Source organism: Notamacropus eugenii, chromosome 6, assembly GCF_028372415.1.
Source record: "Notamacropus eugenii isolate mMacEug1 chromosome 6, mMacEug1.pri_v2, whole genome shotgun sequence".
Taxonomy (NCBI): domain Eukaryota; kingdom Metazoa; phylum Chordata; class Mammalia; order Diprotodontia; family Macropodidae; genus Notamacropus; species Notamacropus eugenii.
This window is the reverse complement of record NC_092877.1, coordinates 53,256,653-53,280,594: the sequence shown is the minus strand read 5'-3', so window position 1 is coordinate 53,280,594 and position 23,942 is coordinate 53,256,653. Positions and strand designations below refer to the sequence as shown.

Genomic DNA, 23,942 nt, shown 5'->3' with positions numbered 1-23,942 from the left:
TCTAGTTGCCCAATTTGAAACAAAGCTGAAGAAGACATAAGAGGTTCAAGTAAAAAAATCACACAAGGATCTTCACAATGGAAAATCAAAAACAGAGAGATAGATATACTCAATGTGTAAAATCAAGCCCTTACCTCCAAAATCATTTTTATTCAATTGAATAAAAGTATTGAAACTTTAATTTAGCTTTAAAAAGTTTTGACAGCAGAAGAGTAAATAGGTCACTAACATTTGAATCACAGGATGTGCTAGAGTTAAAAGCCCGGATTACTTGAAAAAACAAATGGAGCCCACCCCCCAGCCCCCCCCCACCCCCAATCACTTGACTGGAATTAGAAGAAATACTTTTGCAATAAAGAGTCATTCCAGCTGAACTGGGACTTTTTCAGGAAATAATCAGAAGCTAACACTTTATACAGACTAAATCTAACAGTTGTAATGATTCTGAAGAAGTTTATTATCAATAAAATAAGCTGTTTGTAGTTATGCATCATAAGTGTACAGAGTAATAACTGTCGGGAAAACACATTGCAAAATTCAGACATGATTCAATGCCCTTAGTTCAAATTTCTATCTGTACTCAGTCTTACTTAGCCACAAATTACAAATATCTTTAAAGGTAGGATCTCAATATTACCCATAATAGTACCTAGCAGATAAAAGAAACCTGAAGTGACTTTATTGTACAGTAGAATTTCAATTGTGTCATATAAAGACTATAATTAGGAAGCAGAGTACACTCTATTATTGGTGATATAATTAGCGTTTCTTAATCTCTCTCCTGAATAAGATATCCATCTGTCTTAACTGGCCAAATGCATTTGAATGATTATAGATCTCTTTTAATACGCTCTGGTAGGATGTTTGGCAGTGGGCAGGTGATACAATCAGCACAATATAATCCACAAACAGGAAAACCAACAGGACCTGGCTATGAACAGGGAATCCTTCTACAATGAACTTTGTATTTGAACACCCTTCAAGACAGTGGCAAACATCTTTGGTGAGCATAAATCCCTCCTGTTTTATGTCTTACTTGACAAAACCTCTGTTGCATCCTTCAACAAATCTCCTCTGATTCTGATATGTGATGGAAGAGTCCTTATTTGAGGAAAGCTTTTTCCTCTACTGAATCAAATGCTTTTTAATAAATAATCAACAAACTACAAGCACAGTGAGCTCCTATATCTTCTACACCTTTCATTTAATCATGTAATTGGAAAGAAATGATTTATTATAAATGTTGTTGTCTGGTCATTTCAGTTATGTCCTTGTGATCCATTTGAGGTTTTCTTGACAAAAATACTAAAGTAGCTTGCCATTTCCTTCTTCAGCTCATTTTACAGATGAGGAAACTGAAGCAAATAGAGTTAAGTGACTTCTTCAGGATCACATAGATAACAAGTGTTTAAGGCCACGAGACCAGATCTGAACTCACATCTTCCTGAGTCCAGGCTCAGCACTCTAACCACTGTTTCACCTAGTTGCCCTATTTTCGTCAGTCATGTCTAACCATATTTGGGGTTTTCTTTACAAAGATATTGGAATAGTTTGCCATTTCCTTTTCTTGCTCATTTTATGAATTAAAATATTGAATGTGACTCTAGTATTGTTGATCCACCCAACAAAAGAAAGGACTAGCCCATAAAACAGATGCTTTCTACAAGGGTCTTGATGAATTTTATTTCCAAAGACAGACCTCCAAGTGGAACATAAACACTAAAAAAACTGAATTATCAGTTTGTGACTCACAGTGAATGCTCTAGTATAAGTGAAGAGGTTGTGGTCTATGAAAAGCACAAAGGTGAAGAGACAAGTTAATTTCCCAGTTTTACCACTAACTAGCTGCCTGACCACTGCACGTCACACTTTACCTCTCAGGGTCTCAGTTTTCTCTTCTGTAAAAAGAGGGAATTGAACTAGGTAATTTCTCTGGTTCCTGATAGCTAAAAAATTTAAAGATTCTAAGCTTTTTGAACACAGATGGAAACTTTTGTGCCTGTTCTATTGATGAATGTCTGTTTTCAAACTGCAAAAAAAAATACTGAATAAATCCACTATGATACTTGTTAATTTTGTTTCAGTTCTCAGAACTAATATACAACACTATTTGGACATGTCTTTAAGTCTTTAAGACATGAACTGACATTCTACAACAATATTTTTACCTGTTCTAAAATAATTTAAATCTATCCATTTGGGAAAAGTAGCCTTAAAGCAACCTCCTGCACAGTATCTACAGGTTTAAAAAAAAATCCAGGCTGTGTCAAATTGGCAGGGGAAAAGAGAGATGTCTTTTTAGATTGGATTTTAAAATCAGAAAGACACTGTGTCTGGACAACTAATGAAAACATTGTATGTAAGGCTTTCTGGTCCATAACATACTATTATGCACAAAATAAGAAATATATTAACTATTTTTACTTCTCTTAAGGATAACAAAATAACATTTAGAGATGGGTTGAGCTGCTAAATTATTCAAACTGCAAAGGCACACCAAATTTCCTAAAAATCCTCTTCTCCCAAGGTCTTCCAAACATTCTTCTTAGTACTGAGCCAGAAAAAATTCTAATTTGTGAATAAGTCTTAATATATGAAAAATCAGTTAATCTTACCAAAACAAAAAAATGTCTCTCTTACTGAAACTCTCCAGAAAATATACAGAACTACAGATACAGTTAGTTGCCTTTTCAACATCAAAAAGTGTATAATCAAAAAAGAGAATTAATGGTCACAAGATGAAAAGTCAATTTCATAATTCAATACACATATATATACATATATACATATTAGGCATCCGCTTAATACAATATACATGGAAGGTCTTTGAAAAGCTTTTTCTTTTCGGGAGGGGGGACGGGGTAAGGCGCAGTTAGAATTAAGTGACTTCCCCAGAGTCACACAGCTAGTAAGTGTCTAAGGTTGAATTTGAATTCAGGTGCTCCCGACTCCAGGACAAGTGCTCTATCCACTGTGCCATCTAGCTGCACCCTCACTCGCCAAAGTGCTGCTTTCTAAGGACTATCGCTATATGGCTGTTTGGCCACATCATGTCCAAAAATGAATGGCTCATGAAATAGAAGTTGAAAATAAAAAGATGCTATATTAAAAAATACTTCACTGATCTGAATTTAGTCCCTAATTTCCCCACATCTGGCTCATAAAATACCTGAGAGCAGCATATAAACCACCTTCTTCTTCAGACCACAGCCTGAGCCCTGCTAGTCTCCAGTTTCCAACATCTTTCCTCTTCCTGCACCACCAAGACAGGAGAGTGTAACAAGCATGTGAAAAGAAGGGAAGTCTGCCTTCCCCGAGGTTGTCCAGACTCTGCTTTCCACTTGGAACATTCAAAATGTGTTTCTCACAAAGGTGACTTTCAGCAGACTAGTCATAAAATAGAAAAATGGGCACTGATGGCATATTTCAGTCAAATGAGGTTTCCAAGTTTTTCAATTTAGCTATAGGAGTGAAAAAGGAGGGGAGGGCAAGTAAACATGACTTATTTGTATCAGCCTCTTCCTCAGCTTAAAATCATGGGATCACAGATCTAGGGCAGGAAGAGAGGAACTTTAGAATTCTAAGTCCAGTAGTTCCCAACCCTTTTTAATCACACATTCCTATCAGTAAAATATTTTTGAGCATGTACCCCCATCTATGTTACTTATTCATGTTAAATACACATACTACTGAACCAATGCTTTTATATATTATAAAACACACACAAAATAAAATTATAAAGAGGATGAGATAAAGATGAAATACTATTTTCTTCTACAGTCAGTTGAGAACCACTAGAGTTTCTTAAGTAGGAAAGTAATAAGATCACTTTGGCAGCAGTGTAGAGAATGGATCAGAACAGGGAGAGGTTTGAAATAGGAAAACCAAACAGACTGAACCAGGATGGTGATCGTGTCTGTGAAGAGAAGGGGACAGATGTGAGAGATGCTGTACAGGTAGAAAAATAGTATCTGGCAGCTAACTGAATATGTGAGTGAGAGTTAAGGAGCTAAGGATAACAACAAACTTGTCAACTTAACTGACTTCTAAAAGCATGGTGGTGCCTCCAACAATAGCAGAGGAGTTCAGAAGAGCAGTGGATTTGGGTAGAAAAACAAAACAATAAAGATCTTCCCATACATGCCTGCCAATAGAGTCAGCCAAGGAGCACAGAGCCACCAGAGAGTGCTTACTTTCAGGCTATCTAGGGAACTGGGTATAGATATAATGTGGGAAGGAAATTTTCCCAAAGGTCCTTGAACAGTAAATGAAGTAGATGAATGAGGGTCAAAGCGAGCCAGGGTAAGTGGAAAGAAGCCGATAATTTTCACAGTAGGAGGGGGCAGAGTGAAGCAATGTCAGGGGGTACCAGGTGAAGGTATGGTAGTATTGGGCATTATGAGTAAGATAAGACCCATCTTCCCACCCTCCAAATGGGTGATCCTGAAGTCCATGGATTCCTGCCAGAGTCCTCCATTTTGGAGCCCGTTCATCACTATCTGTAGGACCCTAGGCAAGTCATTTAACCTCTTTGAGTTCCAAATTCTTAACCTGTAAAAATGGGGATAATAGCAAAAGGGCACTGTGGGGAAGTGAGTCAAATATAAAGTGCTTTGCAAACTCTGAAGTGCCATATAAATACTATCATCATTATGAGAATGATTTTATGGATGAGGAAACTGAGGTTCAAAAGGTTAAAGCAATAAATCAAGTTCATATGAGTACTAAGTGGCAAAGCGAGATTTTCGCACACCTAGCATTCTTTCCACTAGATGTTTATTTCAATATCTCACAAGTATTTTAAACAGTATGAGTACTCCCTCCACCAAAACAGAGTGAAAATTCTATTGGTCTTAGTGCTCGTTTCATGCTTTGTTGTGGCCCCAAAAAATGTATCAAAAGGTTGCAGGCCAAGCAGTCAATGAGAGGTTTCTCTGAACCTAGCTAACCAAAAGTTCTGCTGCCAAAAAGGTACAGGTCTGATTGAGCAAGTCCCTACTGTGCTCAAACACCATTCAGTAGCACCATAATGCCTTGTGGACAAAATACCCACACCTTAGCCTAGCCCAGGAGTGGGGAACCAGCAGCCTCAGCCCTCTAGGTTCTCAAGTGCAGCCCTTTGACTGAATCTAAACTTCACAAAACAAATCCCTGTAATAAAAAAGATTTGTTCCTATAACTTGGACTCAGTCAAAAGGCCTAGAGGGCCCTGAGACCACAGGTTCTCCACTCCTGGACTAGCCTTAAAGTCCCTTAACAATCTGTCTCCAACCTATCTTACTAGCCTCATCTCTATCTCAAATTATGTTCCACCTATAGCATGTTCAAAGCTGAAATTCATAAACTAAAACTAAACTCTGACCTCAAGGAATTTTTAGTCTATATATTCACATTACTCCTCATCACATAGGCTTTCTAACACCCTCCTCTCCAATCACACTGGTCTACTAGTGATTTTCTAAACTCAGAATGCTATCTCTTGCCTCTAAACCTTTGCACTCCCTCCTCAAACCCTTCTCATAATCCTTACTGATCCCTTTATCAAGACTGAACTTAAAAGTCACACACACACACACCAGGAAACTTTCATTGGTCCTCCCAATAATTAACGCTCATTTGTTGTTCAATTGTTTTAGTTGTTTCAGACTCTATATGACCCCTTTTGAAGTTTATTTGGCAAAGATATGCTGGAATGGTTTGCCATTTCCTTCTCCAGCTTAATGAGGAAACTGAGGGAAACAGGGTAAAGTGACTTACACAGGGTCACATAGCTAATAAGTGTCTGTTAATCAGCTATCTCCCTCCCCCTCCCACAAAATATAAATTTCCAAAAGGCAAGGGAGATTGCAGTCTATTCTCTCCAATGAAGCCTCATCCCACAGCTCTAGTTTACACTTCTTAATGTTTGCTGAATTGAACAGAATGATAAGGATTAAGAAGATACTAGTGTATCATTCTAAAATTTAAGTTGGTACATTTTTGTGTGGCAAAACCTTGTCAACTTTAACCCAGTGCTTTCTAACCGAGAAGTTTTATACATGGCATCATGATAACCATACCAAGACCAAGAATTCTCCCAAAGCCTCCATAGGGAAGCTAGAACAATGCAAAAGAGTTATTCTAACCATCCACACTAGAAAAACAAAAGTAGATGAAAAACATATGCTGCTCAGTCTATAATATAAAGCTAGACTGATAGTCCATCAACATGTACAACTTGAACACTTAATTAAAATAAAAAACCGAGCCCAGATTGAACATGAGGAGATTGGGCTAGCTCACATTTAGACACTAATGTGTGCCTCTTAGTTGCACATTCCAAACTGCATATTGCCACAAATATCCATCTCTTTTAAGGACAGACATGATAAGTCATGTCTATAAATCATGATATGCCAAAATCTTGGAAGAATCAAATTATAAGTAACCCTAATAGCACTGGAAAGATTCATGATGGGTATAAAAAAAAACAATGGCATATTACTAGCAATGACATGAATATGAAAAGTAGAGCTTAAAACTCTGAGGTTCTACCTCACATAAATAAGATTAGCAAAAATAGCAACAAATGAAAATGGCAATTATTGGTCAGGTTATGGGAGATCAGGCACACTATGGACTGTTGATGGAACTGTAAAGTGATCCAAGTACTCTGGGAAATAATCTGGAACTGTATTTTAAATACCACTAGTGAGTGTGTGTGTGTGTGTGTGAGAGAGAGAGAGAGAGAGAGAGAGAGAGAGAGAGAGAGAGAGAGAGAGTGTGTGTGTGTGTGTACATCCTTTCACCCAGCAATAGCACTATTAGGCATATATCCTAAACAGGTCGAAGACAGAAAGGAAAAGATTCGCAAGGACAAATAATCATAGCAACACTTTTTCTTGTAGCAAAAAACTGGAAACAAAGTGGGTACACAGAAGAAAACAAAGCTCTGAAGGGGATACAAGCTGGGCAATTGCTAATTATTAAATTAAATATATTCTATCTTTCAAAGCAAATTGCCCATAATGGATATTCCCCTTCATATGCAAACCTTTTTTTTTGTACATTGAAATGTTTTGTGTCTGTGGGAAAATAATTTTATAGTAAAAATAAACTTTTAATTTAAATGGTGTTTTAAGTTAGCATCAGTGACTAGGACAAAAAAGTGGGCCAGTTGTATAGCCAAACTGACAGACCAAAGATGAATAATTCCCCTGCTCCCCCAGTATCCTTTGATACAAAAGAACCAGAGTCAAGTTCCTAGTACATTGGACAGATTTTCTAAGAGGGATTTATGTGAAGACACACAAGAATTTACAGGATGAAAAGACATGAGAGGTTTTGCCTGGTACTGGTGGAGAATGAAGTCACACCTATGGACATTTGGGTCCAACAAAGTAGCTAAAGTAATTTTCCATAATTATTTTTTCGTGAATTATTTTCTTACTATTTATAACAATATTATTACAAAGGTATAATACTATATTCAGGCCAATGTTCACTGACACCATCTTTAACCTTACTGATAAAAACAGGCAAAACTTCACATCAAGTTCTCAGCTTTCATGGTGGCCTATGTATTTCAGTTTCAATTAAGTAAATTCTCAAGAAAACAGAGCAGCAGACAACTAGGCAAACAGTCTATAAAAGGATGACATCTGTGACCAGTTTTATTTATTTTCTTCCTCCATGTGTTGTCTTCCCCTGTCAGAATGTGAGCTCTTTGAGAACCGGGATTGTAGCTTTTCTATCCGCAACCCCGGTGCTTGGAAGATAGTAAGCACTGAAACGCTTTTTCATTGCTTCAAATTGACATGTTTCTGTAACGTGCATCTCAGAATTATCGTACGTGCCAAGTCCAAGCAAGTTACAAACAACATCGGGAAAGTATATTCAAGATTATCTTCCTAGTCTTGTAACAATTTAACTACTGTCTCCAGAAGCATTTTTCTTTCCAAGAGAAAAAAATGGACTTCAGGAAAATTTTCCCAATACTTTCACTATTACCATCTCTCGTTTATTCAAAATTAAAATTCCTGAACTAAGAGTAAGTTCATCTCATTTTTACTATTATGTACTACAACCTATTCAAACTCTTACAGACCAGCATGGAAAGTGAGAAGTTGGGACCCTTCGTTATTGTCATCATCATGGTGACCCTGACTAGAATTTAACGCTCTACACAACTTAGTAACGAAGCCAAAACTCTCAGGTCCAGAAGAGCCACCCCCGGGGCTCGGCTCTAGCGGACGTCCCGGGCCCCACCCTCCGCCCCCGCCAGGACCCAGGTCTTGGGCTGTCAGAAACCCAGGGCGGGGACCACAACTTCCAGACTTCACTCCAATTCCTGAACCTTCCTTCCCCCCGAACTTAGAGAAGTGACGGGAACCCAGCAGAGAGCCCACGGGAGAGGGGAGGAGGAGGGGGGGAAGAGGAGGAGGGGGAGGGGGAAGAGGGAGGGAGAGGGGAGGGGGAGGAGGGGGAGGGGGAGGACGGCCGGAGGGGGAGGGGGAGGACGGCCGGAGGGGGTCGTCTCAGGTCTTCGAGGAAACGAGCGCGAGAAGCGGGTCCGCTTCCCAGCAGGGGAGCAAGCGCAGGGAGCCCCGGGTCTCCCGACGCTGGGGGGAAGGATGAGGGGACCCCCGGCTCCCTTCCTCGAGGCGCGCACCACGGGCCCCCTCAGCCGGGGGAGGAGACGCCAAGCTGGGGACAAGCTGAGGGGGCCCCCCGACGTCCCCCCTGGGTCTGGGAGGAGACCGGACGTCTAGTGCCCAGGAAAGAAGGGGGTGGGGCGAGACCCCCTCCCTCAAGCCGGGGAGGTGACAGGCTGAGGGGTGCCCTCGGGGCCAGGACCACAGGTGCTCCGGCCGCCAGCCCCCCGGAGCCCCACCCCCAGGCCCCGTTTCTCGGGGGCACCGGGGATCCCGGGAGGGGCCGGGGCGCCGCGCTCTCCCCGCCCGGCCGGCGCCAGCCACTCACGGTCGGTGCGCCGGCTCCTCCCCCCCGGACGGCCCGGGCTGCGGCGGCGGCGGCTGCTGGGGCGGCTGCTGCGGCGGCTGCTGGGGCGGCTGCTGCGGCGGCTGCTGGGGCGGCTGCGCCTGGGACGGCTGCGGAGGCTGCGCCGGCGCCGGCGGCTGCTGCTGCTGCTGGAAGGACTTGAGGGATTCGAATGCCTTCATCAGCTTCTCCAGGGTGGCCATGGCGGCCAGTCAGCGGGAGGCCCCGCGGCTCCCGGCGCCAGCCCAGGGCCCGGCGTGGCCCCCTGCGCCCTCCCCGGCGGCCCCCGGCCTCTCCCGCGTCTCCGCGGCCCCGCTCAGCAGCCGGGAAATGAATGGAACGCTTGGCAAAGACCCGAGACGGCGCCGAGCGCCGCCGCCATCTTGGAACTGTCCCGGCAGCCCCCGCGACGGGAAGCGGCCCTCAGCGCGGGGTTGAGCTGGGAGGAGACACTGACGCTGACGAGAGGGGGCACCGCGGGAGTGACAGCGAGGCAGAAACTGCGGCCGCCAATCAGAGGCGAGAGGCGGGCCTAGGCCCCGCCCACCTCCTACGGGGCGGGGCCCCACTGTAGCGCTGGCGGCTGCCGACGTAGGATGAACGTGGTTCTGGTACATTGAGAGGGGTTAAGAGATGCCCGAGGAAAGAGGGACTCTCTGCATTCCTCGGTCTCTGGAAGAAACTCAGCCGAACCTGTCCGAGAGTCGGCCTCATCCTCAGAGAGCTGCAAAGCCACACAACAATCCCATGAGGAAACGAGTACGGAAGGGGAAATTGAGGCTCAACAAGTAGAATTGGCCCTGGGCTAAGTGTTGAAGGTTGAATTTGAACCCAGGTCCTCTGAGGCGGGATTCAGCGTGTTAGCCACTAATATCGTCCCAACCTACAACAGAGCCTCCCCCACCCCCACTACCAGTCAAAAAGTTCTTCCCCATGTCTAACCTCCTTCCTTTTGTTTTGGAAGCAGCCTGATTCGACTCAAAAAGCAAGGCTTGCCTTCTTGCCAGGCCATGTATCAACACAGTTCATCCACACAGGTCCCTTTTCCCCGAGAAACTCACTGCCTAGCCTGGAGATGAGACAGGATAAAATCCAGGGTAGCTTGCTTTGTGTGCCAATTCTCCGTACCTCCTGTATATGCTGTCCTGTGCCTAGCTTGTTCGTACATATTGGATTGCTTGGGGTCCACACCACCCACCACCGTTAGATTGTAATTGCTCTGGAGAGCAGAGACTGTCTTTGCCCTTCTTGTATCCCCGGTGCCCAGCAGGAAGGGGACGCCTTATAATTTATTGAATGCTGCTGGTGTATTATTTTATTGGGGAGGGGGTGGCATAGAGAGGGTTAAAAGCTTCAACAACAGGAATTCCTATAGGAGCTAGCAGTATGTGCTCTCTACCCCCACCCCCCATCTCTTAATGGGGAGTTCTTAATGGGGCAGTGCCGAAGTTGGGAGGTGCACAGGAAATGATAAGAGGGGTACATGGGTTTATCCCAACCTCAGAAATGAAGGCAGATAGTGTGAGGAGGCAACTAATACCTTCCCTCTGAGGCAGGAAGGAGGTTTAAGGCATTCACCCTGTCTGAGCTAGGCACAAGGATGAGGGGACCCTCTCTGGAGAAGGAGCATGGAGGTAATTCACAACTGTCTAAGCAGCCCCTTGAACCAGATCTCGGAGCCAATGAGAAGAGGCACCGAAGAAACTGACAAGTAATCTGACTCTGGCAGAGTAATTAACAACAGGGGATAGAGGGATCATCCCAGAATCTGGAAAACTGCCAGACATCTGCTTCCATGGACAAGTCACTCAGCCTTTCTGAGTCTGTTTCCTCTTAGCTCCCAGGGCTATTCCAAACCTCAGAGGAGATGATATTATAAAAAACACTTCTCAAACTTTAAAGTAGCATACAGATGTAACTTATCACAGGGATGATAGAAGGTGGCCAGGGCCAAGAGGAACTTGGGAACTCGGAGGGAAGTAAAGGGGCAGCAGAAGCCATGAAGTGTCTTTTCCCCTGCTAAGAGGAAGTAGACTTTCAGCAAAGACAGCTGATCATACAGAGATTCAGAGAACTGCAGCTTTGTCATAAATGATAGTCTAAGAGGAGAGGCGCTGACCCAAAATATGACCCAGACATGATACAAGGCAACCTCCTTTTGCAGCCTAATGAAACCTGTGGACCCCTTCTCAGAATCATGTTTTTAAATGTATAAATTAAAATACATAGGATTACCAAGGAAACAAATTGTTCGTGAATCCCAAATTAGGAACCCTATCCCTGTCTTACACTTGAATTACATTGGCACTCCCAATTACATTTTAATCTGGTTTGAGCTGCACTTGAGAGTGGCCCAGTATTTGACTCCTTTGTCCTACAGCACTCTTATCAAACTTAACTATAAGGATCATATATATATATTCATATGTATGTAACTTAATTTTGAAATATAATATTGTCTATTTTTTTTTTTGCATTTTCATTTATTTTGTTAAATATTTCCCAACTGCATTTTAATCTGGTTCATACTGGTCCCTGTGTTTAATACCTCTGTCTTAGAACATGAATTCCCTTGGGGAGAATGTTTTTCTTTTCCCCCTCTGGCCCTTGAACTCATGAGAGACTCCTTGTTTGTTTTGAGGAACTCTCTACATAGTTTTGCTTGGTATCTGCTATGTGCGTGTGTTTCATTTAAATACTTTACTATTTGACTTGGGCTTCCTGCCTGGACTCTGCACTGAATGGGGATTTGAGCTGTACTTTTTCCACACAGTAACCCAAGGGATGAGGGTGTGGGTTCCAGAGTCCAGTAGGAAATCCATTCAAGTAGTCTAGCAAAAAGAGCTCTAGATTTCGATTCCCAGGACCTTTGTTTTAAACTTTGCACTCTGATACTTTGCCAACTATGTTACATCTCTGAGCCTTGTTTTATTCATCTACAGAAGGGAGATAATTATACTTGTACTTAATAGAATTGTCATGAGGAGAACAGTTTTTATCCTTTAAATGCTTTCTTAAACCCTAAAGCCCTGGATAAATGGAATTTATTATTTTTAAATGGTTATTTACTTATTTGTCCACAGAGTCCTCATCACAGCACAGAGGAGACCCTAGCAACACCTCAAAAGCCAACACCATTGGAACACAACCTCTGGTAGATCCTACAGATATGGAAAGGATAAAAAGTACAGGCCCAGTGATAGAATTAATGTCTCATGACTGAAGGTTTAGCCTCCTGGAGTTATTTTTTTTTAATCACAGTCCCTCATGAATAATGTGGAGGAATTTTGATCTTAATCTGGGAAGAGATAAAATCATGGGCCCCTGAAGTATTATTGTCTTCTCCCATTTCTAAATTCCCGTCCTACCAGGCCTTTATATCTTCCCATACACCTAATACAGGGCTCTGTACTTAGATTTAGAACTAGACTGGACTTCAGAGGTAATCTAGTCCAACTCTCTCCTTTCACAGAGAAGGAAAACGAGATTCAGAGAAGCAAGGAAATAAGTATTTATTAAACGCCTACTATATGCCAGGCACGGAACTAAGCATGTCATTAATATTATCTCATTTGGCTCTCATAACAACCCTGGGAGGTAGGTGTTATTATTGTCCCCATTTTACAGAAGAAAAAACTGAGGCAAAAGAAGTTAAGTGACTTACCCAGAGTCACAGAGCTCCAAAGTGCCCGAGGCTGGATTTGAATTCAAGTCTTTCTGATTCCAAATCCAATGCTGTATCCAGTAGAACCACTGAAGTCACCAGTAGTAATCATAGTAACTAAAATTTATATAATGCTTACTATGTGCTAATTATGATAAACGCTTTATAATTATTATTTCATTGGATCCTTACAACAACCCTGGGAGGTCAGTGTTATTACAAGCCCCATTTTACAGATGATGGAACTGAGGCACATAGGGTGAAGTGACTTGCCCAGAGTCATACTGGTAAGCGTCTGAGGCCACATTTGAACTCAGATCTTCCAGACACCAGGCCCAGTGTTCTAGCCACCATACCACGTAGGTAGTAATGGAAGAGCTAGGATCTGAACCCAGAACCCCTAACTCCAAATCTAGGGCATTTTTTTTCACTGTAACACTGTCTCCGTTCAGTGTACTTTCCATTAATAATTAGCTAGCATACATCCACTATTAGCTCTTAGCAAGGGCATTTGGTAAGGTAGATGTAGCTACAGAACATTGGCTCCATAAACATGGTACATTCTCCCACAAGTAGACAGTGTTCATGTGAAGAGTGGATTCAAACTTAGAGAACAATGGTGGTGAAGCCCACCTCTAGATCCAGGTGCGACAAAGTCAATTCACCACCCCTAGTACCAAAGGACCTGGAAGCCCTTTCTCTCATCATAGAGACCTCCTATAGCTTTTCTTGGTGCTCAGGTAGGTTCCCAGGGTCTGCTCCTCTTCACAGGTCACTTCATTTGCCAGGGCTAACTCTCCTAGATATTTGATAAATTTTTGTTCACTGACTAACCGACTACCTGACTGATACCAAAGGTTTCGTCCCTCAAAGATGCTTACCCTCACAATTGACTTTTGTTTATCCACTCCTGTTTAGAGAGTGATTCTCTACTCGCTCCATTTGGCCTCAGACTCTTTGACTGATGAACGGTGGCTGTTGGTCCCTTGTTCTCAGAGAGAACCAGTGTCCTCATAAGTGACATCTTTACTTGTTCTCAAATTGTATTTAAGTAGACAGAGTTACACAAAGTTGTGAGCTTTACTCTCTCTTCCAGAGTCATTAAAGTTGAGTGGCAACACAGAAGTCAAGATGACTGGTGATGGCCCACACAATGCTGTGGATGACCTTGGCATCTTTGATGTCTGACCAGGTTCTAAGTGCTCCACAGCACCTGCTTCAGCTGCCTACATGGTCCTTGGAACAAATTGTTCTCATCCACCCATTCTACTTGAGGAAGTCTTCACATGTTTAGGGTAGACAGCCCCCTAACTCACTAATGGGTTTGAGGCCTATGGGTTACCCTCAACTTGTTGGACTGAATAATAATTACTTAACATTAAATAATAACAGACTGTTGAACTACTGAATTACTGGATGGGATGTCTCCTGGTGGACAAGTTCCTACTAGACACCCTAGTCAGTTATGGGGATGGAGGAAAAGAGGGAGTGGAAAAAAAGAATGAGGGGAAATTACCTTCTCTTCCTCTCCCTCCTCTTGGCCCAGAGGTCTTCTTCACAGAGGTCTCTACTCCTTAGAATTTATAAACTGACTGTCTCTCAGAGATTACCTAGCTGACTGCCACCTTTCCATCATCCAATGGAACTGCCCCATGTATCCTCAGAAAGATATTTATACCTCAGAACATTGTATCTTTACTATTATTTTAATACCTTACTAATAATTATTACATTCTAGGTTTTCTGACCTGGGAGGCTGGTCAAAGATCAACTGATCCTCACACAGAATTATACTCTGATGGCTCATTGTGGCATGAAGGTAACTCTGGATTCTCAAAAACTGGGCCAACAAAACACTAGCTCTGGCAGACTCTGCCATGCTAGAAGAGCTTTTCATACAGTCCTAGTGACAAGCCTTATACTCAAGAACCAAATTTCTTTTTTTTTTTTTTTTTTTGAGCAGCACTAGTAATCTCTAATTTATTTATTTATTTATTTATTTTTAATTTTTTTATTTTTTTAATGTTTAACAATCACTGCCATACAATTGCGATTTTATCCCTCCCCACCCACCCCCCACTACCTCCCTCCCTCCCCACGACTGCATACAATTCTGTATAGATTCTACATATACTTTCCTATTGAGTATATTTTCACTATAGTCATGCTATGTAGTCAGACTAAGATAAATGAAAGAATCCGTATAACAAATCAGAACATGATACACAAACAGATACACATACACAAACATGATCTGCTACATTATGTGAGTGACTTCCATATTTCTCTCTCTGAGTGTGGAAGGCATTTTGTCTTGAGGTCCACCATTGGGATTTTTTTTTTTTTTTTCAGAAGTTCTTGTGTTATTACAAAAATCTAAGTCTACCAGAAAAAACTCTCACACACTGTGGTTGTTGCTGTGCATAAAGTTCTCCTGGTTCTGCTCCTTTCACTCAGCATCAGGTCATATAAGTCCTTCCAGGCCTCTCTGAAGTCTTCTTGTTCATCATTTCTTATGGCACAATAGTACTCCATTACATTCATATACCATAATTTATTCAGCCATTCCCCAATTGATGGACATCCCCTTGACTTCCAGTTTTTGGCAACTACATAGAGTGCTGCTATAAATATTTTTGTACATGTGGGACCCTTTCCCATTTTTATGATCTCTTGGGGATATAGTCCTAGTAGCGATATTGCTGGGTCAAAGGGTATGCACATTTTTGTAGCCCTTTGGGCATAGTTCCAAATTGCTCTCCAGAATGGTTGGATGCGCTCACAGCTCCACCAACAATGAATTAGTGTTCCAACTCTCCCACATCCTCTCCAGCATTTATCATTTTCTTGAAGAACCAAATTTCTTAAGAGAAACTCGTTCCAAGAAAGCTGGCCACTATGATGAGATCTTTGGCCACGGCAACCCATTAAACAAAGAAAAACTAAATGTGATTCTTATTCCTGTGCAGATTTATCCTACATCCACAATCAATAAATTAACAAACATTTATTAAGCATCTATGCTGGCTAGACACTTGGGATGTGAAGACAGAAGGGAAATAATCTCTGCCTTCAATCAATCAGTCAATATTTATTAAGCACTACTATATGCCAAGGCACTGTGCTAAACACTAGGGATACACAGAGTCAAAAGACCATCCCTGCCTTCAAGGAGCTTGCAATCTAATGGGGAAGACAACATGTAAACAAATATAGGCAAAGCAAGCTATGGACAGTAGAAATTGGAAATAATAGAAAGCACTGAAATTAATAATAAATAATAATGATAATAAAATTTACAGTCTAGTCAAAGGTGACAATATGTACGCATAAAGGAATGTACAAATAGATACAGTTGGTCATTGGGGTTAGGGGAGTCACTAAAAGGGGTGGGGAACCTGTAGGAGAGATGCCACATAAGTCCCACCCCTTCGAATAAAAACTGATAGAATTAGGAAAAACTTCCAGTAGGAGGTGGTCCTGAACTGACACCTGAAAGATACTAGGGATTGTAAGAAGCTGAAAGGAGGTGAGAGTCCATTCTACTCATCAAGGACAGACAGTGCAATGGAGCAGATATAAGATGTGAAATGTCCTGGATGAGAAACACTAAGAAAGCCAATTCTGCTATGTGTGTTTATGTGTGTGTGTGAGTGAAGGGGAGAAGTGTGTAGTAAGATCAGAAAAGTAAAGTAAAATCAGGTTGTAAAGGGCATTAGAGAAGTTTCATTTTGAACCTAATGGTAACAGGGAGCCACTTGAGTTCACTGGCCAGTGGAAGAGAGGCAGATGATGTCTTCAGACTTAGACTTTAGGAAAATAATTTTGGCAGTTGCGTAGAGGATAGATGGGAAGGAGGAAAGACTTGAGTAATATTGAAAGGAAGAAACCATAAAGTTTGACATCAGGTTTTATACAAACACACATATATACATGTGTGTATAACTGAGTGTATATATGCATATAAGTGAACAGTGAAGGATGACATCAAGGTTTTGAGCTCAGGTTGATTAAAATGATGGCCCCCCCCTAAGGATGGGGAACGTGCAGCCTCAAGGTCATATTTGGCCCTTTAGGTCCTCAAGTGTGGTCCTTTGATTCACTTGAGGACCTAGAGGGCTACATATGGCCTCCAGGCCACAAGTTCCCCACCCCTGCCCTAGATAGTAACAGGGAAGTTTGAAAGAAGTCTAGGATTTTGGAGAAACTTAGTAAGTGTTGTTCCAGATACTATGTTTGAAATACCTCCAGGCTATCCAGTTGAAAATGTGGGCAAGATTGGAATAGAACTTAAGAGAGAGACTAAGGATGGAAATATCTATTTAGGAGTCATCAGCATAAAGATGATCCCTGAACCCAAATGAGCAGATGGGATCACAGAGGGAGAGAATGTAGAAGAGGGCCCAGGACAGAGCCTAGAGGTAAGTCCTCACCTAAGAGTCCAGGTATGATGTGGATGAGAATCCAGCAAAGGGCAATGAGAAGGAATGATCAGCCATGTGAGTCAAGAATGAAAAGAGAGTAATGTCACAAAAGCCCTGATAGAAGGGAACATTCAGGAGATGAACAGTAAGGTCAGAAACCTAGTTGCAAAAGGTTAAGAAGGGAGTGAGGCGAGAGGCATCGTAGACAATAATAGTGGACAGCTCTTTCTAGTGGAGTGGCAAAAAAGAGGACTGAGGATGGTAAAAAAAAAAAATCACTAATTTTTGACTGTCCATACACATTAATTTCATTATAGATTCCATAAGTATAAAATCTTAGTCCAGTGAGTAAGAGTTGACATAATAATGGAAAAACTAATCCATATTATCATTGATATTCTCTCAATTAATGAAATTAAAAGGTATAAGGTAATTGTAGCTAAATGAAAGGATGGCTTGTAGGTTCTCCTTTGAGAAAAAAATACAAGAGTAGTTAGAGTTTACTTTAGCATGGATCCAAAGACAGCAAGAAACCTCATTTCATGGAACATTTAGTCATCGTGTATTTCAGTGTTCATGATAAGTATTTCCAAAAAGACCACCATGAGAATAAGGTGGTAGGCATTAGGTTATTGAGAGGAGAGGTGATGGGAACTGCAATTTTCTGAAACTACTCAGGTAATAGAGCATTTGGATAGCAGTTCTGGAAATTTTTACTTTAAATTCATGCATCCAGGGTCCTGTATTTTAGTGGTGGGTTTTGTTTTTTTTTTACTCTCAAAGATTTATTGAATACCATACTTTTTAAAAAACATTTCCACATTAGTCATGTTGTGAAAGAAGAATTAGTACAAAAGGGAAAAACCACAAGAAGAAAAAAGAGAAAGAAAATGGTACGTTTCAATCTGCATTCTGACTTCAGAGTTCTTTCTCTGGATGTGGATAGCGTTTTCCATCTTTAGTCTTTTGAATTGTCTTAGACCATCGTATCGCTGAGAAGAGCGAAGCCATCAAAGTTGGTCATCGAACAATGTTGCTATTGCTATGTACAATGTTCTCCTGGTTCTGCTCACTTCCTTTTGCATCAGTTCACGTAAGTCCATATTTTTCTGAATCTACCTGCTCATCATTTCTTATAGCACAATAGTATTCCATTACATACATATACCACAACTTGTTCAGCCATTCCCCCAATTGATGGGCATTCCCTCAATTTCCAATTCTTTGCCACCACAAAAAGAGTTGCTATAAATATTTTTGTACATGTGAGTCCTTTTGCCTTTAAGGGTCCTATATTTTGAGCTTTGAAAACATCCATCAAATAAAAACCTTGATATTGCCTGCAACTTGAAGAAGGTTCGTACCCAAGAATGCAGATTTGTGGAATTCCAGTTTGGAAGCTCTGGTTGTGTAAAAGAGTTCAGTCAGGTTTTGAGAAAGCTGATATCCTCATGGTTACCTCAGTCCACATGAACTGCTTCCTCCCCAGCAGCAGAATAGGTTATATAATGGGAGACAAACTAAGGAACTGGGGGGCAAAGATTCAAGACTAGGGGAGAAAACAGAGGGATAGGCAGTCCTTGATTATGATGGTCACAAAAAGCCTAGTAGATTGAACTAAGGAGTGAACAAAGTGCCTCTCACAATAAGACTGATGCCCACAATGCCAAAATACCCAAGTCCACCCCCCAGGGTTTTCCCCTAAATTCCCAAAAGATTTGAATCAATTCAGGTTTCTCACTTTTCTCATTCAGTATCTGAAGAATATCTGGTATTCTGAGCAAATTCAGGCCCTCTGTAGTCAACTGATTCAAAATCCTGAGGTCAGTAAAGGTCATGAATATTGTAATTTAGTCTTTCTTCCCTGTGTGGAAACAAGCACTTTGCCAGTAGTAGTTTGTAATTCTATTAGGCAAGTATCATATTTTATTTTGCATTATAGTTATTTTTGTTCACATCCAGTCTCCTCCATCAGACTATGAGCTCCATGAGATCAAGGAGGTATTTATATCCATTGTTCATTCATCTTTATAGCCATCACAGAGGCTAATACAAGACTCCGCATTGCTCAGTAAATATTTAACTCTTCCCTCTCCAATATTAAGGAAGTGTTTTTTTTAACCTTATAAATCTCTTGTAGCCATCTCTGCCCATAGCTACCCCTTTGATTCAGAACCTCATTTCAGAAAATTATTTATCTGTGCAGAAGCCCTGTGTTCACTGGGAGTTAGAGGGTAAGGATGGAAGGTAGTGCTACAAAGTTTAGACAAATTACAACTTATATAAACATCACCATGTGGGAGGGGCTCAAATAGATATCTTTAATACAATATAATCGATCAATCAACAAGCATTTATTAATTACCCATTTCACGTCAGGCATTGTGCTAAGTACTGAGGATACAAAGAAAGGCCAAAGATAGTCCCTAATTTCAAAGAACTCACAGTCTAATGAGAAAACAGTCTAACAATACAAACAATATAGATACAGGATAAATGGGAAATAAGGAAACAAGAAAGGGAAGGCACTGTCATTAAATGGTGCTGGGGAAGGATTCTAGCAAAGGGTGGGATTTTGGTTGGGATTTGAGGAAGCCAGTAGTCAGAGATGAGAAAGGACAGAATTCCAGGAACGGGGGACAGCCAGTAAAAATGCCCTGAATGAAGAGATGGATTGTCCTTGTTTAAGGAACAGCAAACGTCTGCGTCACTGGATCAAAGAGTACATGCTAGGGTGTAAGGTGTAAGAAGACTGGAAAGACAGGGGAAGGTCAGGTTATGAGGAGTTTTAAACACCATACAGAAGATTTTAAATTTTATCCTGCAGGTCACAGGGAACTCATATTATATGGTAAATACTTCAGACTTAACTAGAATCCATATTAGCCTCCTAATTTCTTGTTTTTCAGTTGTGTCTGACTCTTGATGATCCCATTTCGGGTTTTCTTGGCAAAGATACTGAGGCGGTTCGCCATTTTCTTCTCCAGCTCAATTTACAGATGAGGAAAATGAGACAAGCAGAGTCAAGTGACTTGCCCACGGTTACACAGCTAGCAAATGTCTGAAGTCAAATTTGAACCCAGGAAGATGAGTCTTTCTAACCCCAGGCCCACCACTCTATCCACTGCACACCTCGTTGCCTAGCCCCCTATCTACCTCTCCGAATTCAGTCTCTCCCCTCTTCAGGGTATCTGTCACAAAGCTGCCCTCTTCATCTTCTCAGGACACCTTTCTGATCACATCACTCCTTTCACCAAAGACATTTAGCCACCTCTTATTGCCGACCTAATAAAATGATATTGAATACCTGCCACAATTACATTCCAATATAGCTTGATTTCTTATTACCTCCTTCCACATATTCTATATTGCAGCCAACCATTTTCTTGTTTCCCAATCCCGAGGATAAAAGAAACCTGTTACTTTCTTCTATCTGTGAAATAACTTGCAGTTTCTCTATCATGTCTTCATATCAAATCTTGAGGCAAAAGAGCTTCTGCTGATTGCTGAAAGCTCCACGATCTCAGGCTCCTATGTAACCTTTTACCTGGAGATAGGGATTATTCCTGTTGCACTTTGGGAAGAGAAAGAACCAGACTGAGGAGGAATCATCCAGAAAGAAAAGTCCTGCGCTGTTGCTCAGCCAAGACCCTAACTTAGGGACAGAATTAAGAAATGAAAAAAACCAGTCAATATTTTAAACCAATATTACCTTCAGTTGCCTTTTCTCTGTAAGGAAATCAAGCATTTGCTTACGAGGGTGCTTTTTGGGGTTTCTTTTTGGGTTCCAAAGTACTTTACATAAGAAACCTTTCGTTGTTTATTCATCAATGAAGGAATACGAACTCAAGGTTAAAACTAAGGAGATTAGTCTTAAGTTCCGTTTGGACTTTACCTTCCTCAGTCTACTCCTTAATCCAAACACTGACTCAGAATGCAACAAAAATTAATTTATCTTGATCTGGGAAAAAAAAACCCTTAAGAGAGAAAACAAGCAAATCATAAATGGAAAAGGAAATTCCTGAGGGTCGTAATTTCTGTTGACCAGGCAACGGAGAGAGAGTGGGTAGGGGGTAATTTCACCATGTGCCCCACTGCATGGCAAGTAGGTATGTCCACGGAAATAGTAAATTCTGGGCAGGCAGATCACTCCTTAAGGGGGTCAGTGAGACAGACAAGTTTGCAATTGTTCACGATTCTTTAGGGCAGCAAAAGAAATATTCTTACTCTCAGTTTATTTCTAGTACATGTCTGCCCTCTACCCCTTCCTTCTCTGTAGAAAGCAGAAATTCTCTGGGTTTCCCCTGTTGCAGCCCATGATCCTTCAGTCCCTCCTTCCAGTTTGGAAAAACTACCCTTCAAATCATCCCTCTTGCCTATAAAGAGCTACAGATATACTCTCTCAAGGTGACGGAACCTTCACCCCAGGACACCAAAATGTAGGGGATTACTAACAGAATTTATACTATTTCAGCAGGTACAAACAGCTGAGCTTAGCACTTAAGTAGCATGAAGAATTTGTTAAAATAGGAAGTTACCAGATGGCGTGCTTCCTCCCATGGTGGCAGCTCCTTGATGAGCTCTTTCCCAGCTCGATCCAGCACCACTGTGTTCCCTTCCCAGCAGTGACCTCATAGTTTCCTGGAATATCTCTCCTCCCTACAGGGTGGTGTCCTAGAGTTTGAGTTCTCTTCCCTCAACTCCCATGCAAATGAATTTGCTTTACAAAGTTTATATGAGGTCATCTTTCTTGCTGCTTTCCTAAGAAACAAGAATTTCTAATCATGACTGTCAATAAGGGAGACAGAAACTGTCAAAGCTGGGGATCTGGGAGGATGGTAATGTCCTCAACAGAAATAAGTATCCAGAGGAGTTTGTGAGGACAATTATGAGTTCATTTTAGACATAGCGAGTTTGAGATGTGTATCTGTTTTTTGCCCATTATGGAGGACCTGGCTAACATAGGCCACAGAGGTCTATTGGACTTGCTTATGACAAACTGTCTTTGTTTTGTGACTGCATATATCTCCATTTGACAAACCAGTCCAGCTTTCTTGTTGTTCTTGTAGCTTGATACATCCTGTCTCTTCCTTCCTAGAATTCTGACTTTCCATGTTTGCATGTCACATCTGGTCCGGTAAGACCCCTGCCTTAAAACAGATGGTGCTTGCCTTACCTCCTGTGGTTGTGTGGTTGTTTATAATTCTGTAATCTAGTTGGCTTTTTACTCTGTGCTCAACTGGTTTTTACTTATGCTCCGATTGTCTTTTAACATCACCAAAAGCACCTTGCTCATCTGAGAGATTACATCAGAACATTCTATCATGCTTGCCTAGAATTCTACAGACTGATTATCAATAATAACTGTTGCTCTTTCTCTCCCAGCTTGATTTACTTGTTTTTTTTTTCTTTTGCTTATTAAAGAGGCTATTCACTACACACCTTAAAGAGACCTATTCACTGAATGGGCGTTACCTCACTCTAAGTGAGTACCTGAACAGACCAAGGTCTCCCACTGCATCCTGGGACTTTTCCACTCATCCTGATGAATATCTGGTCACTGGATCCAGATGGTTCAGGAGGGGAAAGTGAGGCTGGTGACCTTGCACAGCCCTGCCTCACTCAAAACAAATCAATGCTAGCCATGTCATCATTTCTCTGATGTCATGGTCTTTTTTCGAAAATGAAGGATGAACACAGGCTACTCTTTAATGCTAAAGGTTGATGGAGTCAAACCTGTGACTTTTCCTGGCTCAGGCTACAGAAATTAGAACTCACAGTTTCCTGTTATATCACTTCATCTTAGATAGTGGGTTCCAAGCTGTGTCAAAGTCAGATGAGAATCCCTAAGGAAAATAGACCTCAAACTAAGCCATAACATTTCTAAAAGCTATAATATTGTGTATCCACCAGCTCTTTGTTATTTCTTGGAAGACCATAATGTGTATGCTACAGTACTTCTGCTTCCAGAGTTCTGAGGGTCAGGCTAAGGTGCATATACTCTTATTGAGAATCTTTGCCAAAAAGCAGCCTTGATCTTCACAGGGCTACTTACCTGTTTCTGTGTGTCCTGGGTCCCTTAGGTCCTCTTCTCAGAAGAATGGAGTTTTAAAAACTCCATTTTGGTAGGTGTGGGGCTGGGAGAGGACTGACCCAGAGGTACCAGCTCAGCTATTGATTGCTCTGAATATTGAGCAATGATGGTCATGGGTTCATGGAAGGAGGTGAGGTAGAGAGAGTCTGGGAGGTTGGGGATAGATCTGGACCTTCGGATCCCAGATCATCAGGGGCAAAAACACTAGTTTTGAGTCTGGTTCTGCTACATCTTGGCTATGTGACATTAGGAGGTCACCTTAACTCAATTTCCCCATTTGAAAAAATTAATTGGAGTGGATGGTCTCTCTAAAAGGTCTCTTCTGGTCCGGCTATTTTGTGCTCCTTTCTATACCTAAAACCTTTGATTTCCTTTCCATGCATTGGAATCCAAGGTAGAAAAGGGAATGAGGAAATTTGGGTCCTCAGAGGGGTCTGTGTCTGGGAAGTCAGGATGCCTGAATCCCTGGGGATGAGAGGCAGCTCAGCTGGGTTGATCAGAGGAATCAGAAGCTGAGGAAGTCAGGATGCCTGGGCTTCTTTGTGGGGTGTGGGACTGGAGTCTCAGGCCACCTGCCCTTGAGGGAAGAACTAAGGACAGGAGGGTCTAGGGAGGTTGGAAGGGGTGTGTCACTGCTTCTTCTTCATTTCATTTTAGATCCCGGTGTGACAATGACTCGGGTTGGTATTGACACCTGGATAGTTGGCCAGGGCACAGTATCTCATGCCCCAAGACATGAAGGGTCCCATGGAACACCAAGGTACCTCCAGAGTCATTCTGG

General features: G+C 41.8%; 1 protein-coding gene across 2 annotated transcripts in view; it reads right to left on the bottom strand.

Annotated features, from left to right (window-relative positions):
- The window catches only part of HTT (huntingtin), a 220,444-nt gene extending 211,250 nt beyond the window's left edge, over positions 1-9,194 (bottom strand). For both annotated transcript variants that reach the window (XM_072620070.1, XM_072620071.1), the window contains exon 1: positions 8,962-9,194. In XM_072620070.1, the coding sequence (XP_072476171.1) occupies positions 8,962-9,182 (221 nt within the window). In that variant the 5' untranslated portion in view covers positions 9,183-9,194. The remainder of the gene's footprint in view (positions 1-8,961) is intronic.
- Positions 9,195-23,942: the final 14,748 nt, after the last annotated feature.